We start from the raw sequence: 20,905 nt of genomic DNA, 5'->3' as shown, positions 1-20,905 counted from the left end.
ATCACTACGCTTGCTCTGTTGAGGAACAAGGGTGCTACCAGAGGACTAGTTAAGAGGCTCTTGCAATACTTCTGGCAAGCACTAAAAATGGTGCCTGGGTGGTAGTCAGGGAGGTGGTGAGAAGTGGTTGGATTCTGGATGTATCTTCAAGGGTGAGCCAACAGGATTTGCTGATGGAGCAGATATGGGGCGTGAGAAAAAAAAAAAAAATAGAGGATGATTCCAGTGTACTTAGCCTCAGTAACTGAAAGCACGGAATTGCCATTTACAGATGGGGAAGGAGGAAGGAGATGGGCATTCTGGAGGGGCAAGTGGGGACTCACACTGCGGACCGCTTAAGTTTGATTTGCCTACCAGACTTCTCAGGGGAGATGTTGAGGAGGCACTTGGAGAAATGGATTGATTTAAGAGGTGAAGTCTGGGTCAGGGACATAGGGATGGAATTTAAAGCCACGAAACTGAAGGAGATCACGAGAGGAGTGAGAGAACAAGAGTCCAAGGACAAGCCATGTTGTCTTCTGACCTTCGTGTACGGGGGAGATGAGAAGTCAGCAAAGCAGTCTGAGAAGGACAGTGTGGAAAGCTAGTAGCCAAATCAGACAACATTCTGTTCGCATAAAAGAGAGCAAAACTATGGGATGGTAGCAGTAGGTAGAAGTGGGGTTGAGAGAGTTACTGTGTTTTTTAACATGATGAGTGGGAGTAACACCTGTGTCACAGGATTGCTCTGAGGGCAGAAGGAGATCACGTCGGCAGGGTGCTTAGCATGATATCTGATCATAAAAGCTCAGTAAGTGGTTAATAGTAATAGTTACTGTTAATAACTTACCGTAATTGCTATGACGCAAATAAGCACAAGTAACAAAAGTGCCTAACCGAGCTGGCAGTTGGGAAGGAGGAGAGGATCACCAAAGGACATGATCCAAGTTTTGAAAGAGGAGTAGGAATCCACTAAAGAAGGGCGGAAGTGACATTCCAGGGAACAGCGGGTGTAAAAACGTCAGAATGTGGGGCATTTTAGGAATTGCAAGAAGTTAGGCGAAATGAGCCTGTAGAGGAAGATGGGCCAGGCCCAAGGGGTATGTGTGCCATAATAAAGCAGATCATTTCCCGAATAATACTCATTTAATAGGTATTAAGTTCCTGCTAAATACTGTATATTGTTGAAGGCCCAGAGGACCCAGCAATCCAGCAGGGAGCAAAACAGAAACACCCTGTCTTCACAGAGCTTACGTTCAAGCTGGGGAGACAGCAGTATTTGTGGAATGAAGGGATATTTGCTGAACAAATGAGTGAAAAGGAGAGATTGCCCTGGTTGGCGATGAATTAGTGATGGGGTGAAAGCCAAAGCAGTTAAAGATGACCCAGGTTTCAGGTCTGGGCACCTGGTAGATGGTAGAACTAGTTACTGAGATAGGGTACAGTGAAGAAGCTGTTTGGTGGCAGGGGAGAGTCTGGTTTGGGACAGGTTGCGTTTGAGGTCTTTATCAGATAGGGTAGGCAAAGGGGCATAGGACAGATTTCTCCTCATCCACCTAGAGCTAGACCCACTAGACTTGATTGTGACCTCGTGGGCGACATGACAGGCCCAGAAACCAAAGCAACTGGCTGTGTGGGTCCTTGTCCTGTGGATGAGAAACAAGGTCACCATTTATCCTGGGAATATCTCTGCCCTTCTCCAGATACTCAAGCATAGCCTCTGGACTGCTGCTCTGCTGTTCTCATGCAGTGCTTTACCCGGCAGAGGACCTCGTCTGCTTCTGAGCCCACCGGGTTCTACCAGATCGATGCCCACTTCAGAAAGTGCCAAAATACCCAGCAGCCACCTCGAGACCCTGTGTGTCAGTAAAACACCAGAGCTCTGGCTGAAAGCCCTGGTCACTGTTGATTTTAGCAGCGTGGGTTGGATGCTGGCCATTTGGGTTGGAAGATTAGTGACTTAATGAGTTACTTGAAACAAAATCCCAACTTCCAGGCTCCTGGAGCTCTGCCAGGGACAAGTTTGGGACCTTGAGTCCTCACAGGCTACATGATGGAGGAGAAGCCGCTGAACCTTTGGGGGGAACTGGGCTGACTTGATGCAATGCTCCATTAGGCGTCCTGAATCTCCCTTTTCCTAATTGCAAACAGGGAAGTTGAGTTCCTACTTCATTTTTGTTACGCTAGACTTTGTCTCTTGGTTCAGTTGGGGAGATTCCTTCTTGATGGTGAAAGAAGTTCCATCTTGGAACATGCCTCAGCCCCACACAAGCTGAGACCAAATCCCTTCCTGGTGTGCTGATGGGTGGGGTCTTCCTATGTATTGAACGCTTGCTATGTGCCAGGCATCTTTTTTGTTTGGTTTTGATTTCAGTTTTGAAACTTTTTTTCTTCTCAGGTGCTTTTTCAGTGTGTGTGTGTGTGTGTGTGTGCACCCTTAAGTTCTTAGCAAGTTTTAATTATACCATACATGGTTCCCTGCTGTAGTCACCATGTGATGTTTTAGGTGCTGGGGAATGGAGCAGCAAACGAGGGACCAAAGTTGCTGCCCTGTGGAGCTTACATGATGTTGTTGAATAATGACAAGTACAAAGGGGAGAGAATAAAGCCCGGGAAGGGAATCTGGGATATCAGGGTGGGGATGAGAAGATCACTCTGGAGTAAAGACCTGCAGTGAGGACACTGGCAGGGATGGGATTGTGGGGAAAAGCAATCCCAGCAGGGGTGCAACCTGTGTGAGGAGCCGCCCGGGTGCTGGCATGGCTGGAGTGCAGTGTAGACATGAGGTCAGAGATGCTTAGGAGAGTCTTGTGCATCAGACTAAGGACATGGAATTTTCCTTGGTGAAATTCAGCCTCCAGAAAGTCTTAGAAAGGCTATCAGGCACTGTTGCCTAGGAATCATCAGCCCCCTTTCAGCCCTTTTGGATGCCTGAGTCATAGGAATGAGGTATAACTCTGCCTAAGATTCAAAATCAAATCCTCCAGTGGTAACTGAAATCCTCCAGTGGACCTGATTTCTGGAAAGTTGCAGAGAAACCCACGGAAAGCCCAGGGCCAGCACTGGAGGACACCTCAAGGTGTACACTGGCTAAGCCCAAGGCTTCCCGCAGCGGCGTGACTCTGCCTAGGAAGGGGGTCCCTCCTCCCCACCAGGTACAAATTGCCTCCCTGCTGCTCCCACCCTCTTCCCTTCCTCCCCTGAGCCTGCTCCAGTAGCCACCGTGGAAGTGGGGCCTCCTGGGGGAGGTGGGGGGCGGGCTGGGATGCTGTGATACAGGATTTCTCCAAGCATTTAGGCTGAGGCCACCTCTGGCCCGCGGGGCTGCCTCAGCTTATCTTTCCTGTTTGTCCCTCAGTTGGGATAAGGGGACTGAGACGTTACATGTGTTTGTGTGGGTGTGGGTGTGGGAGGAAGGGGAGGGACAACTGGGGGTGGGCTAGTGAGAGGAGTTCTTTGCCCTGCTGGTCGGAGAAGGGTGTCCCAGCTTGGGTGGGGACCTAGTGCCAAGTTTAAGGTGAGGTGTAGGAGAGCCTTGACTCCATCAAATGGTTGGATCTTAGACTGGAGTCCTATGCCTTCAGGAGGGGCTGAGGCCTGCAGAATGCTTCCTTTGGGGACAAATGCCCGAATCAGTAATAGGAGCATGAGGTTTGGTTACTCCCTGAATATGAAAAGTTCCCATCCTTGCATGAGTCCGAGGTGCCCATCCTGCCCTTGCCTGCCTCTCCTGCTGCTCCGAGCAGCTTTGCTGGCCTACAAAGCTATGAGGCTGAGAGTGTGTGCAGGGGTACCCATCAGATCTGAGCCAGTCTCCCCTAGACGTCCCGAGTGAGAGTGGCATGAATGCATGTCACTTCTGCTATCATCCAGGTCCCACAGACCTGGGAACCCCTGAAGGCAAAAACCAAGTGTTTCAGTCTTGCACGACCAGCTCCTCCCCAGGGCCAGCGTATGGTACATGCTGGGTCTCAGGACGACCTTCTGTGTGTGTGCTGGGCCCTGGCATGACCCCGGGTGTGTCCTACTGGGACACGGCTGAGTCCCCGCAGTAGCCATACCAAGGCTGTGAAGGGATCTGCCCAAAGTTACACAGCAGGTCACATCCTGACTTCAGCCCAGGTCCTTCCCACAGACCTTCCTCAAAGGCAGCATGCTGTCCTCACGCTCACAATTCAGGGTGTGCCCAGAGGAAGGTGCATGCCTCCCCTTGAGGAGCCCCCAACCATCCTGCCCAGACAGTGGTGGCCCAGTGACCGCCCACCACCCTGGGTCCACCAGGATTGAAGCCCAGCAACTCCCATCCTAGTTTGTACCCAAGTCAGGGGCTTTTATTTACAGAAAGGCAGGGATGGGATGGATCTCAGGGTGGGTGGGTGGGAGGGCGTCATGCCAGGAAGAGAAGGGGGAGGGGTGTTTAAATACTCAGATGGGAGGGAGGCAGGGAGGAAGTAGTGGGGCTGGCTTCAGGACAGCCACCTCAGGGTAGTCACCCACCAGCAGTCACCCAGCAAGTCCAGGGGAAGGAGGTGGGATCAGGGACCGTCAGAGACCTCAGTATACCCACCCCAAAGAGGAAGGCCACTGGAGGATGGCAAGATTAAGGAGACCTTTGTTTTGGTAACTTCTGAGTTGTGCTGTGGGAAGGAAAGCCACCCATCTCTTTGGAGCTGGGACTCTCCAGTGACACTTGCCCTGTCTGTTGGCCTCACCTTCTCATTCCAATGCCCTCCCTTCCCTTCCCCCATATTTTAGAATTTCCTTTTCCTCAGAACTCCAGGGTCCAAGATGGAAGGTCCTGGGGAGGCTGGCTTCCTGGTCTGAGGGCTGGGATGCATGTCCACCCAGAGGGAACCCAGTCCTTTCCCCCCAGGTTGCCGGCCAGGCTCTATCCTGGCCTCACGCTCATGGCCCTTTGATGGATCCAGGCTCCGTGAGGCGTGCGGAGGCATAGGCTGAGGCTCCAAGGCAGGCTGCGGGCTCACAGAAGCCTGGCAGCCCCACGGGGCCAGGCAGGCCTGGCCGGCCTGCTTCTCCCGCAGCCCCTGGGGACCCTCGAGCTCCATCCTTGCCGTTGATTGCCTGGCCGGGCCGGCCAGGGAGTCCTGTGAAAGGGAGAAGACCAAGACATCAGGGCCTTCTCCTGTCTCAGCCATAGGATTCCAAGTCCCGTTTTTCAGGGAGGTGGGGGCTGGATGAGATCGAGATTGAGGCCTAGACACAGGGTCTGAGAGTCGCATGACATTGTCCATCACTCCCAACTCCCATTCAGTGAGTTTGGGGAGCAAATGCCTCCTCATTTTCCTCCATGAAGCAGATTTTGGTGTAAGCCAGGAATTCCTCAGCATCTCAGTGGTCCAGTTCCCAGCCAGACCCCACCCAGTGCTCCTGGGTGCCTCAAAGGGTCACCAAAGCTGAAGGCATGGGACTGAGATGGCCAAGCAGGAGGCCTCCATGGCAGAGACCCAGGTGTCTGCGGGTCAGGAATCCCAGAGCTGACGGCCAGGGCTGCTAGGCAGGGTCAAGGTCTTACCTGGGATCCCCGGGGGCCCTGGCATCCCAGGGTGCCCGCGTCCCATCTCTCCCTGGTCACCCTTCTCTCCTCGTTTTCCTGTAAAGAAAGAAGCGGTCATTTTTCAGAACTGGAGAATGTTTTTTTCTATTTCATTTCTATTTCATACAGCAATTATTCCTGGTTTGTGCTAGTTTATACTAGGGGAAAGTTGGAAATGTCTACAGAACTGGTTAAATAAAGGAAGGTCCAGGCAGGATGGAAGGCGACAGCCAATCAAGTTCATTACAGGAAAGCATCTAATAATAACCATAGCATTTACTATGTGCCAACTCTATATAAATTACCCCCACATGTAATCCTCAGGACAATGCTATGAGGTGGTTGTTATTGAATCCCCCATTTTACAGATGATAAATCTAAGGTCCAGGGAGATTCTCAGGTAAGTTTTCCGAGTCTACAAGGACAAAGTAGTAGAGTCTAGACAGACAGCTGTCTTGTGACTCGAGTTTGCTTGCTTTACTACATTGCTGACCTGCCTCTGGGCTTCCAGAGGCACAGAAAGATGTTTATGGGGCACCACTAAGCAAATCTGTAACAAAACAACCCCCCCCCAAAAAAAACCCAGGTTATAAAATAATACATTCATTTCCATCAATTTGCTACTGAGAAAGCAAGCCCAGGAGTCACATAGGACTTCTGGAAAACTTTGCTGTGGGAATGGGGGAAAGTGTACCTCATCCTGAGAGGGGAGATGATGAAAGAGAAGACAAGAGGCTGAGCCATCAGTCCGCATAACCCATAACCCAACCGGCCCGGCCTTGGCCAAGTCCACACTGCCCAGCCCCCACTCCCACCACAGAACAGCACTTACCCTTGGGCCCTGTGTTGCCAATCTGACCCACGGCTCCCACGATGCCAGGGACACCCCGAGGGCCAGGGTGCCCATGGGGTCCCTGCTTGCCTGGATACCCAGGAGGCCCAGGGGGTCCTGGAGGACCCACCATCCCGACTGCACCCAGGGCCTCCCGCTTGGCACTCACAGCGACCTCTGCCAGTTGCTCTGGAGGAGGGGAGGGAGATGAGAGGTCTGTGGCATGGCGGTCAGCTCAGTGAAACAGAGCGTCCCTAGGCCCAGCCCCTGGATGTGCAGAGGCAAAAGCTGTGTGTTTCATCTCCCCTTCCTCCGCGGTCTGCAGAAAGATCCAGGGAGGCCAGAGATGTACAGAGGTTCCCGGCCTCTCAGAAGCAGAGCTGGAATGAGTACCCGGGCCTGCAGCCCCTTGGGCCAGGCCACTCCAAGAAGCTGCTGGAGGGTGGCACCGCAGACTTGGATTGGGAAGAGGAGGGGTTGCCGCCCCGCTCTCACCTTGCATCATCTTCATCATCACGGTCACTATGTGCTGGTCGCTGGCATCTCGACCCTGCAGGCGGACAAGGCCTTCCAGGAAGAAGCCCCTGGCTGGCCCCCCATTCTCCCACCGGAAGTCCATGCAGCATCGGACTGAAATCCCTCCTGCCGCACCCACCCCCTGCCTGCCAGTGGTGGGGCCTGGAACCCGCCTCGGGGAAGCCAGCTGGCTCCAGGAACTCCCGGCCTTTGGGGGATCAGCAGCACCCTCAAAGGGATTTCCCCGCGGGCTCCCCGCTCAGCCAGGCCCACTCACCGCCACTCCCTGTCTCCCGGGCAGTCCGGGCAGGCCTCGGTCTCCAACCAGTCCTCGAGGGCCGGGTGGCCCGGGGTAGCCCTGCACCCCCGGGGCGCCCGCATCCCCGCTGGGGCCCGGGTAGCCGGGTTCTCCGCGGACTCCTTGCTGCAAAAGCGGGGGGCGGTGCAGAGCGGGGATGAGACTTCGCGGGTGCGGGGGAGTGGGGGGTGGCGGGAGGGGAGCTGGTGGGGGACGGCGGCGGCGGGGGTAAGGAGAGGAGGCGGGACAGGGTCTGGACTCACCTGTCCCTTGGGCCCCGGCTCGCCAGACTCGCCCTGCAGGTACAAGGCAGCTTGGTCACGACCCGCAGAAGCCCTGGGGCCCGTCCCCTGCCCCCGTCCCGCCGCCCGCCCTGGCGCAGCCCGCTTACCTTCTCGCCTTTCTCTCCCCGGAGGCCGGCCACCCCCGGGTCGCCCTGCAAAGGAAGCACAGCGAGTCAGGGTACCGGGGACCCCTGCCCGCCGCCGGCCCGCACTCCTCCCGGGACGTGGGTAAGGGAGGCGCTGGTACTCACCACGCTGCCGCGGGGTCCGGTCTTCCCTGGGGAGCCCTGCAGCAAGCGGGGAGTCAGGGACTTGCGGAGTTCCCCTCTCCCCCAACGGCTGTCCACTGGGGTTCCCGCAAACCCCGGTCCTGGCCACACCCCTCTGCAGCTCCGCCTCGCCCCCCGCAGGGCCGCGTGGGACCCGCCCTAGCCCTGGAGGGCTCTGGAAGGACCTAACAGCCCCATGCCCTCCCTCTCCCACCCCTCGACCCCGCTCGCAGGACTTGGGGCCTCTTTTCAGGTATTTTCCAACCCCATTTGGTACCTTGTCTCCCTTGATGCCTGGCAAGCCTTGTGGCCCTGGAATTCCGGGGGGCCCTTGCTCCCCTTTGGGTCCCTGAGGAGAAAAGAATCCAGAGCAAGAAATCAAATGAGGTGCCCAGACCTGCTCCCACTGCCCCTCACAGCTGGCCTCCACTAACCTGCCGTCCTTGAGGGCCTGGCTGCCCCACAGGCCCTCTCTCACCCTGGTCACCCTGAAACGGAAAGAAAGGATGACCCGAGGACATGCAGCAGGGGCACCCCCCTCCTCAGCCCCCTCTCCAGCCCCCAGCCCCTGCTGGCCAGGATGCCCTCCATTCCCGTCCTCCCAGCATGGAGGTCCCTTGCTCCACTTCACAGACCAGCAGACCGGGGCCCTTGTGGGAAGGCCTCACATAGGCTGGGCAGGACTAGGCAGGTGCTGGAGCCATTGATGGGACCCAGATCCTGGGCCCAGTAGTGCCAACTGCTGCAAAGGCCCCTGGGGGAGGGGGAACCACTGTTACCTTCTGCCCTATGATGCCTCGGGGTCCGATTTCTCCTTGAGGTCCTGGCTCTCCCTGGGGGACAGAAATTGGGAGTGAGCAATAGGCCTGGTGTAACACCACCCCTCCCCCCGTGGAACCTGCTGGGTTCCACGGCAGGCTAACCCCGTATCCAACCTGGGTCTCAGCTAACTCACTTCCTCAGGGAAGCCCTCCCTTATCCCCTGTTCTTAGGGTCCCCGTACTTTTCCTTCAGTAGGACCCCACACAGTTGTAGTCAGTCATCATGTGATCATATATTTAAGATCTTTTTCACCAAACTGAAAGCTCTGTCTGAGTAAGAGACTATCTCAGCATCTAACATGTTGCAGGGATTTGGTGAATGTTTATGGAATGAATGAATGAATGAATGAGTGAGTGAATGAATGACTCTGCTGGATTCTTCGCCCCAGTCAGCTTGGCTGTCTGAAGAGATCATGCCCATACAGGACAGAAGCAATTGCCACCATCACTGCATTGTACATAGAGAAACAAAGACCCAGAGAGGGAAAAGGAGCGTCCCTGGGTCAGTGGGTCAGTGGCACAACCCAGACTAGCTTCCTGATCACCCCTAAAACTAGGGCTTCACCCCACACTCTCACCAGGCCCCCATGCTGAGTGCAGGGTCTTCAGGCCTGGGAGGGGGACCAAAGCAAGCGTCCTGTGTCAGGGGAAGGGCACTTACCTCCTTCCCAGGAGGACCAGAGAATCCAGGGAGGCCCTGCTGGCCTGGCTCACCCTGCAGGAAAACACAGGTTTAAGGTGAGTCTGGGGGAGGGAGCAGGGACAGTCAAGCCCTTGACCTTGGAGAAGGCTGTTGAACCCTAAACAGAATCTAGGACCACATGACTTGGGTAGAAAATGTTCTTGGTCAGGTCCATGCCATCCTGTCTCCACAGAGATTGGGGGGAAGCAGCAGGAGGGAGGTGGTTAGGCCTGAGGGATTTGTGTCCAGGCCATGTCTTTGAACCTGGGGTGAGGCCTGGGTCTTGCAGTCTTTTAGCCATTACGCCTGGACCCTGCTTGCAGGGTCCCTTGCTGATATGAAGCCAAATCTGTCCCCAGCTTGGAGTCACCTTACCTTGTCTCCTGGACCTCCTTTTGTCCCAGGCTGGCCCGGCACACCCTGGAGAAAGAAGTTGATATCAGTTTCTCCCCTGGCTTTGGGGAGCCCCAGCACCTGCTGCTTTACCTCCCACCCCCAATCCAGATTCCCTCCCTTCTTCAGCCCTGGCCTGTTGGAGCCAAACAGCAGAAGGCCCAGCCGTGGCATCACAAACTTGACCGTGCCCTGAGCCCTGTGTACACAGGAGCCTATAGTCTATGGGGAGAAGAGGAGCACCCCGCGCTCACAGGCACATGCGATATGGGAACATGGTCTGCACCTGCGTATGATATCTGGCTTTGGCCTCAGTACCCCCAGTAGGGAGGGAGGGGGGCTCCCATGGACTGGGCTCCTGGAAGGTGCACAATGGAGGTGGAAGGCAGAGAGAGGTGGGGAAGGGCATTCCAGGCAGAGGCACCTGCAAAGGCCTGGAGGTGTGGGGGTAGAAAAGGCAAGGTCGTGTGGAGAAAGGAGAGGATACAAAGGTACAGTGGCTGATGAGGATGGAAGGGGAGGGTGGGGTCAGATTATGGTGGTCCTTGAATGTGAAGATGAGCTGTGAGGACAAGCATTGTGGTTTGGGGACTCAGGAACTACTTCTTGGTTGACTGGATGGAATGACTCTCCTGGAGGGAAAGAGGGCCATGGAAGGTGCTGGAGCAGGAAGCAGCCAACATGGAGAACTAGAAGGGTCAAGGAGAAGGCTGGAGCAACTGTCCAAATGAAGAGGCCTAAGCCAGGCCAGAGGCCACAGAGTGGTGATGAGGCCTGGGCTGGGTAGGGACAAGGGACTACAGCAAGGACCCTGGTTTGTGGATTTCCGCCTCATCAGCCACTCATCCCACCATGGGGAAGTGGGCAACATGGAGGAGGAGAAGCAAGTTGCCCATGGGGCAGCCCCCGGTACTCCACCCCACACTCACCGCTAGGCCCTGGTGGCCTTGGTTTCCCGGCCGCCCCGCCTTTCCTGCACTGCCCTGGGAGAGACAGAGAACCAGAGGCACAAGTGAAAGCTCCAGCTAGAGAGTCCATGGCTTCAACCCAAGTGCAAGTAGGGAAACTGAGGCCCAGAGGTGAGGAGGGATGTGTCAGTGACACACTTGAGGATCTCAGTCTCCTAGGCCTCTGGGATCAGTGTGATGAGACTCAGGGCCTGAGCTGGGAGGGGCCCTGACCCTCCGCAACCAACCAGCAGTCTCCGCACCTACCTTCATGCCAGGTGTGCCTGGGGACCCGTCCTTGCCGTCGATGCCTGGAGGGCCCTGCTCAGAAGAAAAGTTGAAGGGAGACTAGCAGTGAGGAGATGCCTGGGGTCAGGCTGCCCAGCCATATCCCTCTTGACAGCTGCCGTGTGCAGGTCAGAAGTGGGTCTGGTTATCTCAAGAACCCCCACCAGCCAACTGAGAGAAGGGAGCAGAAATGGGAAGAGGATTTTGGGGAATGGACTACAGTCCTTCCTCTGTGTGGGTGATAGGTGTTCCAGATGGTCATAAGCTTCCCCAAACCTCTACTACATCACCACATGCCCTATTTACAGGTGAAAGAACTAAGGCACAGCAAGAGGACATTTCCCAAGGTCACAGAGCAGCCCGCCTGCAAAAGAGTTCAGTCTAGAATCCCAGGCTCCTCATCCTCTAAGAGCCTGGACAGAGCTGACCCTGCTCTCTGGCTGGGCAGGTCCAGGCCACTTACAGTTGCTCCCTTTGGGCCTGTTATTCCCTGGGGTCCTTGAACACCTTGGCTGCCCTGCAAAGTAGATAGAAATGAGGTCACCTTCAGGATGCTGAACCCCCGTCTGCCTGTTCAGAGAGGGAAGCAGCTGAAAAGAGTGACCTCCAGGTCCCAGGATCCCTCTTGGAATAGCCCACACTGTGCAGGGGCTGGAGGAGAGAGGCCTGGGAGGGAGTCAAGGTCAGCGCTGAGCTGATGGGGTTGGGCCTGGGCCAGGCTGGGCGGTGCAGGGGAAGGATCCAGTGCTCACTGAGACCTCCCTCACCTGAGCTCTGAGCACCACTTATTGAAGAAACACAACAACTAAATACAATGTGTGGACTTTGTTTGGGTCTTGATTTGAACAAGAACCGTGGAGAGACATTTTTGAGGTACCTGGGATACACGGGACACAGACTGGTTATTTGCTGATATTAAGGAATCATTGATAATGTTGTTGGTATGATAATAAAGATACTGGGATTATAGGAGGAAAAGTCCTTGTTTTTAAGAGAGGCATACAGAAGTATTTAGGGATAAATGACATGATATTAAGGGATCTGCTTGAAAATATGAGCAACAGCGATGGCAAAATGTCAATTTGGGGAGACAAGGATATGGAGTTTCATTATATAAGTCTCTACTTTTATGTATGTTAAAAAGTTCCATAATAAATAAAAAGGCTACTTTCTGCTCAATTTTTCTATAAACTCAAAAATTCTCAGGAATGAAGTATATTAATTAAAAAAAAAAAAGTTAAGAGAATTGGGATGTGGACCAAATCCCATTAGCCCCATGGCTGATTCGCTGGAATTTCATTGTCTGGTCACAACGAGCCTGGGACTGGATCCCATGGCTTCTCCCAAATTGAATTTGATCAGCACAGGCTGGGCTTGCAGGAGTGGGGGCTGATGGGGTGACTGGGCCCCTAGCACAGAGGCTCCTGCCCCACACTGGTCACTCACCCACAGAGACACACAGAGTAATGCTCGCACATACACTCATGCAGCCATACAGACACAGAGTAGCACACACTCGCACACATGCAGCCTCAAAGACACAGAGGCTAATGCACGCACCCGCTCACACAGGAGCCCTGAGGGGGAGCTGAGCCTCTCCCAGTACTCTCCAGGACCCCTGACTGGACAAGGGGTTGCTGAGTACTCACCACATCGCCCTTCTCCCCTGCTCGGCCTGGTGGCCCCCGTGGACCTTCCTCACCCTGGCAAGAAGGACAAACGAATTTAGATCACATGGGCTCCGGGGAGCCACATTCCCTTTGCAGCCCCAGGAGCTCCATCAGGAGGAGGTATGTGTGCAGGAGCAAGAGGATACTTACTGGTGACCCAGAGGCACCAATGGAGCCCACCATGCCTTTGTACCCACGAGGACCCTGGGAAGAGGAAAGGGTTACAGTCAGTCCCGGCTTGATCCCAGAGGCCAGAGCGCTGGTTGTGACAACCCTTGCATTCCACGCCCTACTTACTTACCGTCTCTCCTTTGGGTCCCTCCATGCCCGGGTAGCCCCTGATGCCCTGGGGACCCTGTCAAGACAGAAGAATGACAGCAATGGCAATTTCAAGGCCCACTTCATCATATCTTCTTTGATCCCCACCCCTGATCTTCACAATGCCCCTAGGAGGCAGGCAGCATAGTCCTTATCTCAGAGAGGGGACGCTGAGGCTCAGCGATGGGGGAGGGGCTCACCAGGGTCACTCGGGGGACAGTGGTAAAGCCAGGGCCTCGGCTGGGTCTTCTGGCTGACAGCCTTAGTTCCTGCCCCCCAATTTCTGACAGCCTCAGCTGCTCTCTCCCCACCCGGAGACATGCCAACTGGACACAGGTGTTTCTTCTACAGGTTGGAGGCCAGACCATGGGAATGGCTCCACTAAGATCTCCTGGGATGGGGAGGGGAGGGCCTGGGGGAAGTGTCCCTTACCGGTGGTCCGGGGATGCCTTGCTCTCCAGAGGCACCCACATCTCCTTTGGGACCCTATGGGGCAGGAATGAGTGATCAGACAGGCAGGCAGATGGAGAGACAAACATACAGACAACCAAAGATACCGTTCCCTTCCCAGAAAAAGCAGACAGGAAGGACCCTAGAACCCATGTAGTCCCTTGTGACAGATGGGGCATTTGCCTGGGGCAAAATGACCTGGAACATAGGCCTCCTGCCTCGCAGCTCAAAGCTCAGTCCCCAGAGACCCACAGGGGAAGGAGAAGGGATGAAGAAGGGAAGGCTCTTGTTAGGCCCTCTTCCCACACACTCACCGGCTTCCCCTGGTGGCCAGGATCTCCCAGAACCCCACGTTTGCCAGGATGCCCCTGTAGGGAACGAGGGAATTCCATGGGGGGTCCCCTCCCAAACACCTGCTCTGCCCCCCACAAAGACTTGCCCCAGTAGCTTACCTTCACTCCCTGCAGCCCTGGGGGGCCTTTCACCCCCGCTGGACAGTTGGTTGGACACTGGAAAGAAAATCCCACCGGGTTCTGTGCTCACCGGCCTGCTCAGGTCAGCTGGGCAGTGCTGCCCCAGCTTGCCACCTCCCAAATCCTCCTCTCACCCAACTTGGTTGAACCTCTGTGCCGCAGCTCCTCCCCCCAGCGCCCTGACTCTACCTCGAAGAGGACCCACCCCTTCCTCCCATGAGCCCCGCCCCACGGCCTCCTCACCAAGAATTCCGCGCTGCCTTCCAGGCCCTGGATGGTTCCAGGTCGGCCCTGAGAGGAGATGTATGAAGATGGAGCCTGACCCGAATCTTTCCACCCCAGGTTTGTGCCAGAGACCCTTGATCTTACCCACGTGGGAAGTTTGAGGACACTTACCGGTTTGCCGGGTGGCCCCGGGGGCCCCGATGGCCCCTCTGGTCCAGGATCCCCCTGGAAGCAAGAGGGGCCAAATCATGTTCCCACCGGGCTCTGCCATTCCCCCATTCTCCCTCTCCCATCTTCCCCCCACCCCCACCCCGGGGTCCCTGCTACTGTCCAGCCGACCCTGTCCTCCAGGTCACTTTCTGTGATCTGGGATGGCCCCAGCCCTTGGTTTCCCTGAAAGACCTAGAGGCGAGTGGGCTCAGCATGAGGGGGTTCTGTCCCAGACCTAGAAGACCCCTCTGCTGGCCAGAAGGAGGCCCAGGAGCTACTGGTGAGACTCCCCAGCTTGCCAGCTTGGAGGTAAAGGGCAGGAGGCGGAGTGAGCAGAGGGGTGGCTGGGGCTCACCTTGGGGCCTGTGACTCCAATCTCGCCTGGGAGGCCGACAGGTCCGGGTGGCCCCTAAGAGCAGAGGCATCACTGGCACAACTCGGAGGGTTAGCCCACCCTGACACAAAGATAAGCCCCTTCCCCACTTTTACTTTGCAACCAAGCCCAGAGAATCCCAGGGCCTGCAGACAGGCCCTGTGTGGCTGACCCAGAGTTCTCTGGCACGTCTGCCCATTCCTGACACCATTACAGTGTGCTGGCCCCTCCCCTGGATGGCCAGTCCCCCAAAAGCCCTTCTGTTTCCTTCCCCAAGAGTCCCAGGGGCCCTGCCCCATCCAAGAGGACTTACAGGAGGTCCAGCAAAGCCAGGGCCCTGGAACAGAAGGAAAGGAGATTGGGTTCATGGCTCCTTCTGCAAGTTCCCCTGCCCCGCCCCCCGCCCCCGCAAAGGGTTCCTTGAAACCCTTGCAGATTACACTCACTGGCAGACCAGGGGGACCTGGGAGACCGGGCTGGCCCTGAAAGAGCAATGGGAGAGGTTCAGAGGCTGGGGTCTCCTCTGTCCCCACTCCTCTTACTATAGACCCTCCCTAAGACTGCCCAAGCCATGCCCCCAGCAGGCCACTTACCTTGACTCCAGGGATCCCCATGGGGCCAGGCTCCCCCTTGGCTCCAGTTAGACCCTGAGGAAGAAGAAGAAGGTAGATCAGTGAAGGACAAACCTGATCCCTGAAACCTGGGACAAGCCAGGGCCTGAGGTCACTCCTGGGTGGGACCAAGCTGCCTTTTACCCCACTCCATGAAGGACGAGGGGCCTCAACACTTTGTTTTCTCTTCCCCCAGTTCCCACAGCAACCCTGGGAGGCAAGCAGGCAGAATGATTACCCTCTTTCAAAAGATGAGAAACCAAGGCCCAAAGATTTATCTGCATAGGCTTCACACTCCCAGTTTAGGAGCCTGGAAGACCTAGATGTAGGTCTGGATGGGCCATTTCTTGACGTCTGCCCTTGACAACATTTCCTGAGCCTTATTGTTCACATCTGCAGAATGGGTTAATCATGTTCACCTCTCTGCATACATGTGAGAACCATTGTGCTAGTGGAAGGCCACGTTGTTGTTTTTTTTAAAGATTTTATTTATTTATTTGACAGAGAGAGAGGTCACAAGTAGGCAGAGAGGCAGGCAGAGGGAGAGGGGGAAGCAGGCTCCCCGCTGAGCAGAGAGCCCGATGCAGGGCTCAATCCCAGGACCCCGAGATCATGACCTGAGCCGAAGGCAGAGGCTTAACCCACTGAACCACCCAGACACCCAAGGCCATGTGCTTTTTACTTTTTGCAGGGTGGGGAAAATTTGGAGAGGCCGTGGGGCTGCTCATAGCCCCTGTGACCCCTCTTGAGGCAGCAGGACAAAGGCACTTCGTGGGATCTCTTTTCCCTCCCATCTTTTAGTGATCGACCCAAGTGTATTCCTCAATCAGATGACTGTCCCAACGGTCCTGGCTGTGTCCAGAAGCTCATGACCTTGGAGCCCCTGGGAATTCTGTGGTATCAGCCGATAATCTTCCTTTCCTGAGTTGCTCCTGGGGCTGTGAGGAGGCAGGGTAAGGCAGGGAAGGGGGAAGGAAAGGCCAGCTCCATCCATAGGATTCAATCTGATACTTGGAGGCCAGAAATGTGAGACTAAATCGGCTGCAGGTGAACAGAACCCCTCTTTGGGCCCCCATGTGCCCATGACTCATGCTTCTGGGGTAGCCGTGAGGTCATGGGTCATATGAAGGTGAAGGGAACTCATAGCTCTACAGTCTCCATCCTGCTGTCCTGCTCTGAACAGAAGACCAGGGAAGATGCCTGAATGGGGCTCTGGAAGTCAGTGAGTGGAGCCCAAACCTGCTTTATTTATTTATTTATTTATTTATTTTTAAAAAGTTTTATTTATTTATTTGACAGACAGAGATCACAAGTAGGCAGAGAGGCAGGCAGAGAGGTAGGGGAAGCAGACTCCCCACTGAGCAGAGAGCTCAATGTGGGGCTTGATCCCAGGACCCTGAGATCAGGACCTAGAGCCGAAGGCAGAGGCTTTAACCCACTGACCCACATAGGCGCCCTGCAAACCTGCTTTAGCCGACACTCAGGTACTCACATCAATCCCAGGCTTCCCGTCGGGTCCATCTGGCCCCGCTTTGCCAGGCTCTCCCTTAGGTCCCTTAAAGACAGAGGTGGGCCAAATATCAGCCAGAGGAGGGCAAGAACTGGACGGGTCAAAGGTCAAAGGTGAAAAAGCACTCACCGGAGGGCCAGCTTTCCCCGGGGGGCCCTTGTCACCCTGAAAGATACAAGTTGGTCAGACAGCCCCCTGTGGCTCGTGCTATGGCAAATGGACACATATAGGCCCTGGCTGGTCCCACATGCTGCTCTCCTCACCCTCTTTTCTTCTGCCTGGGTCCCCCTCAGCCTTGCCTTTTTTTTTTTTTTTAATTTAAAAAAATTTTAATACCTTCCTTTCCCTCAAAACAAAACCAAAAAACAAACAAAACTAAACCCCCCCCCCCCAACCTAGGTGGATTGAGACCACCTGCAGCCAGGCCAGAGAGGAGGTTGTCCACAGGCTTGCGGGTTACAGGCACACGGGTGTCGCTGAGGTGCCAGTGACAGGCCTGCAGAGAGGGCTGCCGGCTCCAAGTTACCTCAGAGAGTGGGTGCCTCTTGGATTTGGGCAAGGGTGGGAGAAATTTGGGACTTTCAGAAAAACATGAAGGGGAGGAGAGCTGGGTGGGCAGCTCCTCTTTTTTGGATTGGGGTCAGGAAAAGAAGAGACAGGGGCAAGGACAAGGACCGAGAGGGCCTGCGAAGGGGGCCGATTCAGTCTGTTTCCAAGGCAGGCAGGACGTCCTCCCCCAGTGACAAAGGACTCGTGGTGGCAGATAGACAGGGCCTGTGGAGTCCCAGTCCGCCCCAGAGAGGCCTTCTAGCCGTCCAGGGCCTGCAACAGCCAGAGAGCCTGGCAGGGACCCAGCGCCCTGTGTTTGGAGGGGGGGGGCACCAGGTTAAATAGAAGTCTGTCCAGACGGGTAAACATGGAGCTGGCCTCCTGGGGGAGCCTCCTGAATGAGGCATTTAACCCTCCCCATGCTAGGGAGAGCAGGGAACAAGGCCTGCTGCTTCTAAATCGGGGAGAAAAATGCAAAGGGAGAGACAGGAGTCTGGCTTGGGCTGGTCAGCGGTCTGACCAAGGCTTCCAAGCCACCCTGTAGAAGCATCCGGACGTGCCAGGGGACAGAGCGAGATGTTAAGGCGTCTCCCACCCCCAAAAAGACGGGAGAGTAGGGGTGGGGGATAAGGGATCGCTGGGAGCTCCGGCGGGCAGACGGTAACAGCAGCTCCTTGTCCGCGGGCGGCTATAACGGGCTCCGGGCTCCCCATCTCAGGGCTGGTTTGAGGTTTTCCAAGAACAAACGGGCTCCTTGTGGCGCAGACCGGCGCCGCCTACTCACCACAGGGGGCGCTGCATCTGCAGGCACCGACCCCACCGCCGCGGCTTCCAGCCCCCCACCCCCACCCCCACACCGGGGCTCACAAAGTTCCCCTTTGTCCGCGGCTTCCCTCCCCCTCCCGTCCCAGGTTAGAGACTCACGTCGATGCCGTCAGATCCAGGCACTCCCGGCGGCCCGGGGGGGCCCGGGGGCCCCGGTTCTCCGGGCGGACCTCTCTGAAAACACACACAGGGGTGCGGCCCTCAGACTGTGCAGGGAGCCGGGCGTCCCAGCCGTGAGCCTCCCCGGGAAAAAGCTGCGTCCTTCTTTGTACTGAGAACCTGCCGTGTTCCGCACTGTGCACCCCGAGGTATATTCATCTTACGGAATGCTCAGAACCGGGGTGGGGGGGCGGATACTAGGACGAGCCCCAGTTTGCAGTTGAGGACACAGGCTCAGAAAGATTAGGAATGATCGCGGAGAGTAAGCGGTGGAGCCGGGACTCCGGGCTGGGGCCGCCCGCCTCCTTCCACGGGACAACGGCTGCCCTCGCGCCGTCGCGGTGGGGAAGAGATGGAGATGCTGATGGCGCAAGGAGTCAGGGCTGGCAGGCGAGGCGGTGCCCAGCAGACGGCTGGCTCCAATCAAGGGTTGCTCGTGTTATTATTTTTAGGTGAACAACAGGTACCCCCCACCCAGGGCGGGTAAACCCGAAAGGAAAGTCGGGGAGGCGCAGGAAGAGGGGACGTAGGGAAGGGAAGTGTGTTCTCCCTTCCCTCAGAGCACCCCTCTCCCAGCACCGTTCCTCCGTCCTCCCCTGGATTGTCCTCAAACGGGGGCCAGCCCGACCCAGCCAGGGGGCCCGCGCCCGCCAGGTGCCCTCGCCCTCCCGGGCGAGAAGTGCCAGCCTGGAGCCCGCGCCCAGCCCCGTTGTGCCCCCGGCCCACTAGCCCCCCCCCAACCCCCCGGCGACCCTCGGCAGCGCGACGGGGGTGCGGGAGCCGGAGCGGGGCCGAGGGGCAGCAGCCGGGCCCAAGCGGCGTCTGGCTGGAGCCAGCGCCCCCCGAGAGGAGGCGGGGCGGAGGCTCCGGAGCCCCGTGAATGGGCACCATTGTCTCCCCCGCCACCTGGGCTCTCGGGTCTGCCAGGACCGGGCGCCAGCTCTTGGCCACGCTGCGTGTCCCAGGCTGGGCCGAGCGTCTGCGGACAGGGTCCCTCCGGCTCCCCGGCTCGTCTGCCTCCTTTCGCGGCACCGGGGCGCGCCCTGCATGCGCACCCACGGAGGGGACGGGCGCCGCGGGGCTGCGCCCAGCCGGGGTTGGGGGGGTGCCTGCCAGGCGAGCGGGGAGACAGGCCGAGCCCTTCACCAGCCTTCCTGGGTCCCTCACCCTAGACCCCACTCCCCGCACCCCGGCCCCCGCGCAGGGGCGGACGCGAGACTTACCATCTGCGCCAGGGCGAGCCCGAGCACCTGGAGGAGCAGCAGGAGGCTGCGGGGGGCAGCCGCGGCGGCCATGGCGGGCAGCAGGGTCGCGGAGGACGGGTGCCCAGGTCCACGCTCGTACCGGCCCGCAGAGACTCCGGGAGCGGCGGCGCTGGCTGCTCTCCGACGGGGCAGGCCGGGCTGCCGGAATATGCGGCGGGGCGGGGCGGGGTGGGGGCCGCGGAGTCTGTCACCTGAGAGCGCCGGGGGAGGAGGCCCGGGGGTGGGCGGCTGGCGCCCTGCGCCCAGCTCCGCCCCGCTCCCTCCCGCCGCAGGCGCCCACCCTCTGCGGTCCGAGGAGCCGCCGGGGCGCAGGACGGAGACCGTGGTCCCGTTTCTCTGGGAGGAGGCGCAGGGCCGTCCGAGGTCCCCCTCCAGCCTGACCTCCAGGGCCCGGCACCTTCCCCCTGACCCGCAGCCCGCGCCGGATCGCTTGAGCCGTCCTCAGCCACTTCTGCCCGAGAGCCCCGGCCTGGGTCCGTCCTCTCTCCTCCAGGGCCCAGGCTGCCGAGAACGAGTTTTAGGTCCTACAGACCTTGGAGCAGAGGCCCCCACCCACCTCGCCCAATTCCAGAGACCTTCAGCCCTCTTCCGTGTGAAAACCCACTCAAGCCCTTCCTGGATCAGCCGTCCCGGGAGCACCCCCATCCACCTCTTCCTTCTTGCTTCACCGCCAGCTCCATAGTGGAGTTGTCTGCGCCCTACCTCCAAACTCCCTCATCTCCCTCTCTTCTCCCTGCTTCCCCCAGGCTGGGACATCAGTCTTCCTGGAGGCCACCGGTGAGACCCAGCCCCTCTTCAGGGGCCCCTGAAGCACTGTGTTTCGTTACTCCTGGAGCTGCCCTTGGCCATTCTCTCCGTGAAGCCTTCCCTGCCCAGGCCCCCCACGGTCCAGCCCTCCTTCTTCTTGTTGCGTTTTCTTCACTGCAGCTTCTTTAGGCCCGGGAATCTCTAGGGCCTGGTTTTCTCTCGCGGGGGTCGCGGTGTGTGTGTGTGTGACCTTCATGAAACCACCATCCCCTATTCAGAGTTTCCAAAGCCCACCTGTCCAGCATCTCCTCTCTCCCAGTCTCTTAGATTCCTTTTCATTCACTTAAGCGATGTTGGTAAAGTGCTTTGGAATCTGTCACTAAGACCACAGGCACCTAAAACTGTATAGTGTCTCAGTTTCCTCCTCTGTAAAAGGGGATAATGATAGTCCCCACCTTACAGGGTTTTTGTGAAGATTGGATGAGATCATGCCTTATGAAGTAGTTAGCTTTGCTGAAGCACATAGTAGGTGTTTCATAAATTTTAGCTTTCATTATGATTTTTTAAAAAGATTTTATTTATTTGATAGAGACACACACAGCGAGAATGGGAACACAAGCAAGGTGAGTGGGAGAGGGAGAACCAGGCTTCCCGCTG

The 20,905-nt window shown here is 57.0% G+C and overlaps 1 protein-coding gene across 1 annotated transcript; it reads right to left on the bottom strand.

Moving 5' to 3' along the window:
* Positions 1-4,284: 4,284 nt before the first annotated feature.
* COL9A2 (collagen type IX alpha 2 chain) lies at positions 4,285-19,592 on the bottom strand. The gene is made up of 32 exons (XM_080802215.1): positions 19,460-19,592; positions 18,177-18,251; positions 16,833-16,868; positions 16,686-16,748; positions 15,176-15,229; positions 15,029-15,064; positions 14,896-14,919; positions 14,565-14,618; positions 14,171-14,224; positions 14,018-14,065; positions 13,754-13,810; positions 13,616-13,669; positions 13,284-13,337; positions 12,835-12,888; positions 12,684-12,737; positions 12,513-12,566; positions 11,327-11,380; positions 10,843-10,896; positions 10,558-10,611; positions 9,611-9,655; positions 9,215-9,268; positions 8,512-8,565; positions 8,167-8,220; positions 8,010-8,081; positions 7,715-7,750; positions 7,571-7,615; positions 7,443-7,475; positions 7,159-7,305; positions 6,861-6,915; positions 6,366-6,554; positions 5,513-5,590; positions 4,285-5,084 (listed from the first exon to the last, which is right to left on the bottom strand). Exons 1-32 carry the CDS (start codon positions 19,529-19,531, stop codon positions 4,885-4,887), a joined length of 2,067 nt encoding a protein of 688 aa, XP_080658341.1. The 5' UTR covers positions 19,532-19,592; the 3' UTR covers positions 4,285-4,884.
* Positions 19,593-20,905: the final 1,313 nt, after the last annotated feature.

The sequence above is a fragment of the Martes martes genome (genome assembly GCF_963455335.1).
Source record: "Martes martes genome assembly, chromosome: 4".
NCBI lineage: Eukaryota > Metazoa > Chordata > Mammalia > Carnivora > Mustelidae > Martes > Martes martes.
Note: the sequence above shows the minus strand (reverse complement) of the source record. Positions and strands in the feature narration are given on the sequence as shown.

Coding starts and splice junctions, on each gene's coding strand:
- COL9A2 (XM_080802215.1), bottom strand. CDS start 19,531: ATGGCCGCCGCGGCTGCCCCCCGCAGCCTCCTGCTGCTCCTCCAGGTG. Junction 8,221..8,511: donor GAGGCATCATAGGGCAGAAG/GTAACAGTGGTT, acceptor TTTCCGTTTCAG/GGTGACCAGGGTGAGAGAGG. Junction 7,476..7,570: donor GGGGAGAGAAAGGCGAGAAG/GTAAGCGGGCTG, acceptor TTGTACCTGCAG/GGCGAGTCTGGCGAGCCGGG.